Source organism: Volvox carteri (genome assembly GCF_000143455.1).
Source record: "Volvox carteri f. nagariensis unplaced genomic scaffold VOLCAscaffold_30, whole genome shotgun sequence".
Taxonomy (NCBI): domain Eukaryota; kingdom Viridiplantae; phylum Chlorophyta; class Chlorophyceae; order Chlamydomonadales; family Volvocaceae; genus Volvox; species Volvox carteri.
The window spans coordinates 1,474,491-1,475,294 of NW_003307573.1; the positions used below are offsets into that span (position 1 = coordinate 1,474,491).

Sequence of the window (804 nt, forward strand, 5' to 3'; positions counted from 1 at the left end):
TCGCCGTTTTAGATGGTCGACGGCGAACCTCTTCCGATGTACTTTGCGCGTGCAAGACAGCTGCAAACAGATTTATTGGGAGTCGGCCACGTAGTTAACGACTCCGAGCTGGCGTACACCGTGCTAGTTGGTCTACCCAGTCGGTACAGCGTGGTGACGACTACATTACTTATGCGCGACGGCGATTTGGACATGGCGAGCGTCACAGCAAAGCTTCTCTCTATCGAGACGGCTAACGGTGGGTCGGGCAAGCCTACCGAGTCGGCAGCCTTCACGTCTGTCGGCGGTTCGACGTTCGGCGCTTCTACTTCTGGTTATGGTAGCCGGGGGCCGGCTAACAACAGCTCGGGACATAGTCGGAAGCAAGTCATCTGCTACTACTGTAATAAACCTGGGCACGTGGTTAAGGACTGCAGGCAGCTTAAGGCGCTGAAGCAGTCGTCAAATTCTGGCTACAAGGGTGGCTACAGCAACAGTGGTAACGGAGGTAGTGGCAGCGGAGCTAGCAGCAGCAAGCCAGGATCCGGTGGATCAGCTAGGGGGCCAGGAGTTCCGCGGCAGGTAGCATTCGTGGCATACAACAGCAATCGTCCGACGGAATGGTTTCTGGACTCAGCCGCCACTCACCACATAACGTATGACCGCTCAGAACTTTTCAACGTGCGGTTGTTGGAGCCGTGNGAGCGCTTCAACATCATGGGCATCAAGGGACAATCTCTTCGACCGACTGAAGTTGGCACACTTACGATTCGGTCTAACGTCAACGATAAACAGGCCATCACTTTCAAGAAGGTCTACGTCGAC

At 55.0% G+C, this 804-nt stretch overlaps 1 protein-coding gene across 1 annotated transcript in view; it reads left to right on the plus strand.

The window, feature by feature from the left end:
- Window positions 1–429, plus strand: part of VOLCADRAFT_30373 (uncharacterized protein) — a gene marked incomplete at both ends in the record, with an annotated part of 41,364 nt that extends 40,935 nt beyond the window's left edge. Inside the window, one exon of the mRNA XM_002952500.1 lies at window positions 269–429. Within this exon, the coding sequence (XP_002952546.1) occupies window positions 269–429 (161 nt within the window). The remainder of the gene's footprint in view (window positions 1–268) is intronic.
- Window positions 430–804: the final 375 nt, after the last annotated feature.